The 6,823-nt window shown below is 44.1% G+C and overlaps 1 protein-coding gene across 2 annotated transcripts; it reads right to left on the minus strand.

Moving 5' to 3' along the window:
* Positions 1 to 2,338: 2,338 nt before the first annotated feature.
* On the minus strand, positions 2,339 to 6,134 carry LOC147621238 (pentatricopeptide repeat-containing protein At3g09040, mitochondrial-like). 2 transcript variants are annotated; one of them, XM_086823950.1, is made up of 2 exons: positions 5,729 to 6,134; positions 2,339 to 5,416 (listed from the first exon to the last, which is right to left on the minus strand). In XM_086823950.1, the coding sequence occupies exons 1-2, from the start codon at positions 5,740 to 5,742 to the stop codon at positions 3,022 to 3,024; spliced, it is 2,409 nt and encodes an 802-aa protein (XP_086680076.1). In that variant the 5' UTR covers positions 5,743 to 6,134; the 3' UTR covers positions 2,339 to 3,021. The 2 variants fall into 2 exon arrangements, with proteins under 2 accessions (XP_086680076.1, XP_086680077.1); XM_086823951.1 differs by having other exon boundaries at positions 2,339 to 5,406; positions 5,729 to 6,084.
* Between the last annotated feature and the right edge of the window lie 689 nt (positions 6,135 to 6,823).

Here is a 6,823-nt window from a genome sequence, read left to right on the forward strand (position 1 = left end):
AACGGACCCTGGCGTTGACACGAGACACGATCCCACATCTGTGTCTGGGCCTCCCGGTCCTTTCGAGTTGACGGTAACTCCCCTTCCTCTACTTCCGGCCGTGGAACACCAACAACGACGAAATCAGCGAGGTCGTAAGACTCCAGAACAGATTCCATCATAACCTTCCATATGCCGTAGTTGCTCCCGTCCAACTGACGATCCACCAGGAACGTGGGGAGTGTCGGGATCTTCACATGTCTCTCGGCCATCTCAAACAGATCTGCCATTGCGGGGATGTACTCTGAAAAGGGTGGGTGGGTGGGAACAAAGAAAAACTAAAACCTGCAAGTGGCTGTCCAGCAAATCAGCCCGCCTTCCTCTTGCACCTTCTCTTCCCAATCAGCCCAAAACAGTCCACCAATCAGCAACCTAACGCTCCCCCTCTTGCTCACAAAACCCCCAAGATCTATCTCGAGCCTAGGGCTCTGATACCATGTCAAAATACGCAGCGGAGATGATGACCAGATCTGGGAACACGAGAGCAAAAACGCATGTAGAAAAATACAGCACAAGAGAGAGAGAGAAGTAGGCGTGTAACTGTGCTCTGATATACACAAGAAGATCCCGGTATGATACATTGAGTGGTATGGGGCTGGGGGCCTATTTATATGCCCCCAAAGGGACAGTCGGCCTGCTGAAAAGGCCCTCCACGACTATAGCAACAGTCGGCCAGCAGCACATGAGGCCCACGACTGCATACATCCAGTCGGCCAACAGTGAGACACTCCACGACTGATGTCTGAGCAGTCGGCCAGCTTACTGGGTCCTCCAGCCGCCTCAAGGCTGCCTCCCAAGCCACAAAAAAATGGAAAAAAATAGGGAAAAAATATGGAGAGTGGAAAAAAATGATAAAACACCTCATAAGGGCGGGCACACCCACAACAAAGGCCCTGGTGTATAAAACTAGACAGGAGATGACTTCTAACACATGAGTGCATGTGCAAATAGTATCATGGACATATCTCCCGTTCATGGAACAAGTACAAAATATCTGTCGGCACAAAAATGGCACGACGTAAAACATAAATCCTGGTCTTTCTATGGAGTGACAGTCCCATAGGTAAGACACAGTTCCAGGCACGAGCCTCCCCATGGAGTGACAGTCCCATAGGTAAGACATGGCACAAATACTGGCTCTTCCATGGCGTGACAATCCCATGGGTCGAACACAGTCTAGGTCATACACGGGTGGCACCAGTCTGGCTCTCGTCCATACAACACCATCATGTTAACACACGGGTGGCACCAGTCTGGCTCCCGTCCATGTCAGCAAAATACTGGCCTCTTCACATGAGACACCGGCCTGGCCTCAAGTGAACGAGACACAAAAACTGGTCGGCCAATTGGTGACACTCTACACACCAAAACAGGCTTCTCAAGTGGCATAAGAGTAGATCAGCACATACTTCCTTGACAATACATATATACCTAGATGAATCCAAGAACATGCCCAAATTCACCTTTTAGGAACGTGCATATTATATACTCATGGTAGTCAACCCACAAGACCATATAACTATCAACTCCATTATGCATAGTATGGACTAGATACTACGACATCCCCACTAGCATCATCAATGCCCAATAGTAGATATAGAACTCTGTATCAAGATATGCTCTCACACACACACTCCACACACACACACACACACACACACACTCCACACACACACACACACACACACATGCACGCACGCACACACACATAAGAGCATATTTCACACAAAGCCCTTCGTACTGAGTTTCTGTCAAACCTTCGAAGATGCAGGGCAGACTCAACCTTAATGAAGCCTAGCACTAAGGGAAGTAGCAAATAGAAAGAATTAGTGTAGCAAATAAGTAGTTGATAGGGCAAATGCACCGCTAAAGATAGAAAGAATAAGCACAATATCAACTGGCCGCAACTCGGACGAAAACTTCACAATGTGAAATCTGCATGTCCGCTAATACGGCTGAATTATATACCTAGATGTATCCAGGAACATGCCCAAATTCACCTTTTAGGAACATGCATGTTATATACTCATGGTAGTCAACCCACAAGACTATATAACTATCAACTCCATTATGCATAGTATGGACTAGATACTACAACATCCCCACTAACATCATCAGTGCCCAATAGTGGATGTAGAACTCTGTATCAAGATATGCTCTCACACGCACTCCACACACACACACACACACATAAGAGCATATATTCACACAAAGCCCTTTGTACTGAGTTTTCGTCAAACCTCCGGAGATGCAAGGCAAACTCAACCATAATGAAGCCTAGCACTAAGGGAAGTAGCAAATAGAAAGAATTAGTATAGCAAATAAGTAGTTGATAGGGCAAATGCACCGCTAAAGATAGAAAGAATAAGCACAATATCAACTGGCTGCAACTTGGATGAAAACTTCACAATGTGAAATCTGCATGTCTACTAATAGGGCTGAATTATATACCTAGATGAATCTAGGAACATGCCCAAATTCACCTTTTAGGAACGTGCATATGGCTCCTATCATGGATTGTACAAGCCTATTGACTACTCTAGACAACTCATCAAATAGCAGAATATCAATTCGAAGTTACCTTCAATCAGGTGATATAAATCTCCATTAATAGCAGGCATCTTGTTGCTCAGATTCTCAAAGCTTTGTTTGAATATCTTTCAACTGACCAGCACCATTTAACTGTTGTTTCTTCGAAACTTCCCCTGCAAAGTATTGAATCAGGCTGTAGTGCCCACCCAAGGCATTTGGGCGAGTTGCAAGCTACAGAAATAAGGAGGTAAGCAGAGAGAGGGCGCCTTTAAATGCATGTCCCTGGGAATCCTCGCAACTTGTTGCAACTTGTCTTGCCCAAGCTAGGTTTATATACTACTCCTCACACCAGGCCACAAGTCCCCTGTAGACCAGAGCCTCTGGCTTGACCTAAGGCTTGACACAATCATTGTTTCACATAAACATGGTAGAGCTTGATACATTCAGGACCTAGCAGTAGGAATTGGCAACAGACATATTTGACATTAGCACATAGGCAGCAGCACTTGTGTTAGTAGTCTGGACAAAATGATCAAAAACTCGTGTTCCTAGCTCCAGATAGCCATGTTTCTCACAAGAACTTAACAAAGCCATCCACACAACACAGTCAGGCTCAAATGGCATCTTCAGGACCATGCCTTCTGCCTCATCCAAGCATCCTGCACGTCCAAGAATATCGACCATGCAAATATAGTGTTGGATTGTCGGTGTCAAGCCATAGTCTTCTTTCATGGACTGGAGGTAATAATAACCCTCTTCGATCGAACCTGCATGGTTGCATCCAGATAGAAGACTAATAAAAGTCACTTCATTGGGTCTAAAATCATCTTGTTGCATGCTCTCAAAATAACCTTTTGCTGTCGTGATGTGCCCATGCTCTGCACATCCAGCAATCATTGCATTCCAAGACACCGCACTCCGTGCAGGCAGTTTATCAAACACCATGCGTGCATCCTTTAAACTACCACATTTGGCATACATGTTGACAAGAGTGTTACCAATAACTAACTCTTCTTCAAGCCCTCGTTTCACAACACCAGCATGGATCAGCTTCCCTTGATCTGGTGCTGACATGGTAGAACAAGCTTTGAGGATGGCCAGAAATGTGAACTCATCTACATCTATCATGCCTTTGTGTTGCAATCTCTCAGACAATTGAAGGGCTTCCCAACTATAGCCGCTATCCGCATAACCTGCAATCATTGCATTCCATGACACGACATCTTGTAGGGGCAGCTTGTCAAAGACCATGCGGGCATCCTCCAGGCTACCACATTTGGCATACATGTCAACAAGAGTGTTTCCAATAGTTGAATTCAGCTGAAAACCTAGTTCGATAATGTCACCATGGACAATTTTGCCTTCTTTTAAGGCCCCTACTCTTGAACAGGCTTTCAGTATGCTCACAAATGTGACTTCATTTGGCTTTGTCCCATCCTTTTGCATTTCTTGATACACTTCTAAAGCTTCTTCACTGTTTCCATGTGTTGCAAAACCTGCAATTAATGCAGACCAAGACACAACATCCCGTGCTGACAACTTGTCAAACACCATGCGGGCATCATCTAACTTGCCAAATTTTGCATACATGTCAACAAGGGTGCTCCCTACAAATAGATCAGACGCAAGCCCAATCTTCGTGATATCAACATGTACTGCATTGCCCTGATCTAGGGCCTCTAAATTGGTACATGCTTTTAGGATGGATACGAATAGGAATCCATCTGCCCATATACCTTCCTGTTGCATGTTTTCATATAGTTGGAGAGCTTGCTCATCATGTCCATGCTCTTCATATCCTGCAATCATCGTAGACCAACACACCACGTTTCGCTCATCCAACTTGTCAAACACCTTGCGTGCATCCTCTAGACTGGCACAGGTAGCGTACATGTCAACCAAAGTGCTCCCAATGAGCACATCCAAGTGGATCCCTTGTTTCACAATACTAGTATGGATATCCTTGCCCAACTCTAGGGCAGCTAAATTTGAACATGCTTTAAGGGCGCACAAGAACGTCACCTCATTTGGTTCTATCCCCTGAGTCTGCATTTCCCTAAACAGTTCAATAGCCTCCTCAGCGTGCCCATGTTCGGCATACCCTAAAATCATAGAAGACCACGCCACCACATTTCGACCTTTCAATCCCTCGAACACCTTGTGGGCATCCTCTAGACTGCCACATTTAGTATACAGGTTCACCAAGGTACTTCCAATAAACTTGTCTGCCTCAAGTCTCTCTTTCAAAACATAAGCATGAACAAGCTGCCCCTGGTCAAGGGCACCCAAGTTGGAACACGCCTTGAGGATACATATAAGTGTGACTTTGTTAGGTTTTGAGCCCTCCTGAAGCATTTTTTCAAATAATTGGAGAGCTCTAAAATCATGCCCATGTTGTGTGTGCCCTGCAATGATTGCAGACCACGACATTACATCTCGGACTGGCAACTCAACAAACACTGCCTGTGCATCCTCAATGCTTCCACACTTGGCATACATGTCAACCAAAGCATTTTTGACAAAAAGATCAGACTCCAGCCCTTGCTGCACAATTTCAGAATGGACCAGGTTGCCTTCATCTAAGGTGTTTGGGTTGGCACACACCTTTAGGATGGAAACAAAAGTATATGAGCTGGGTTCCAGCCCCGATGCTTGCATTTGATTATAAAGTAGTAAGGCCTGCTCACCCTGGTCATGCTGGACATATGCTGAAATTATTGCAGTCCATGCATACACATTTTGGTCATGCAGAGAGTTGAAAACTTTGAGGGCTTCATGAAGGCTCCCACGCAAAGCATGGGTACGAATGAGTTGGCATCCCAACTTGGTGTCCTGCTGAAACTCACTAGAAAATTTTTGTGGATTCACCAGGCATTCTCAGCATGTAAGAGAAAAATACACTAACAATTTTTGCATTATAATACCACAAAAATATATGTACATTTTACGGATTTGTGCATTATTAAAACATGAGATATACACTGTAGAATTTAACATGTATATTGAGCATGCATTACTAACATCATGCATTCTTGCAGCCTTTCCCCTTAAAAAAGCATAACTACTAGCAACATGTACAATATATGGATTTTTACATTTTAAATACATAACCAATATATTTAGTAAAAAGAAATCAGCTTAAGGAGAAAGGGATTACTTGCAGAAGCCCATAGGATGCTTTGTGGTACTAAGCAGAGCTTAAATATGTAATTAGTGTACAATGGCAGCCAATTTAGGGTTCTTGAAGTGCTTCCGAGTAGGACCTCCACCATCGAAACCATAGGTAACTTTACTGGACTGTGCTCCACCTTGAGCCATGCTAGCTGAATTCTCAAGGCAAGCATAGATCATTCAACCGAAATCACCGCCTCTGCACATGGTCCAGGAGGTGCCGCAGCCAAGCAAGGCATCAGTTTGAGCATCGTTCACAAGGTCGCTAACATTAAGCCCGCTCTTCTTGTTCCACCTTACCTACAGAGGAAATTTTCTATAAAGATTGGGAAGAGAGAGAGTGAGTGAGGGTTAAGTTTTGTGGTTGGGTTAAGTCTAAAACTCGCTCTTTGTTTCACACTTTAGGCGATGACACTTTTTTATTCTTATCAATAGTAATTATTTATATATATAAACTGAAAAAGATCAAGTACACTTAATGACAAACAGGTCTGAATTTTCCCTACATTTCACACTTGACTTCATTTAAAAGTTTACACAGCAAAGACCATCTTTCCTCTTCCAACTGAAAGCTGCAGTGCTCCCAAGAGATCTGATATCCAAGCATGATATACAAGCTTCCATCATTGCATCAATAGTGCAACCTCTTGGGGACTGTTTTTCTAACCTACCACCTTTTTTTGACCATATTTTTTTATTTTTTTATTTTTCAAACCGGGATCAAAAGTGAGCACGCTCGTCCTAAGACTCGAACAGAGAAACGCTTTTGTCATTAGCTCCGTCATCTCTGTCGTATAGATGGTTTCGCTACTTCCTTAAGGCATGGCCCCGGAAGACCCAACAATTGGGCATGACAGCGACCAAGAACTCTCGGAGGAGCCCAAGTATTGTGGGACTTGCCCTCATGCTCACCCACTAAAAACTCTGTATACCCGACGGATTTCTGGAGAGGAATTGCCCTATCCACAATGGGCGTTGGCTCGAATTGACGATATTTTCACTGTGGGTCTAGTTCCCACTAGGTTCTCTATAAAAGTGACGACCCCTATTCTTAACAAGAGAAGAATTTTTCTATAAAGCC

The sequence above is a fragment of the Cibotium barometz genome, chromosome 30 (assembly GCF_041138505.1).
Source record: "Cibotium barometz isolate CiBa-2024 chromosome 30, ASM4113850v1, whole genome shotgun sequence".
Classification (NCBI taxonomy): domain Eukaryota; kingdom Viridiplantae; phylum Streptophyta; class Polypodiopsida; order Cyatheales; family Cibotiaceae; genus Cibotium; species Cibotium barometz.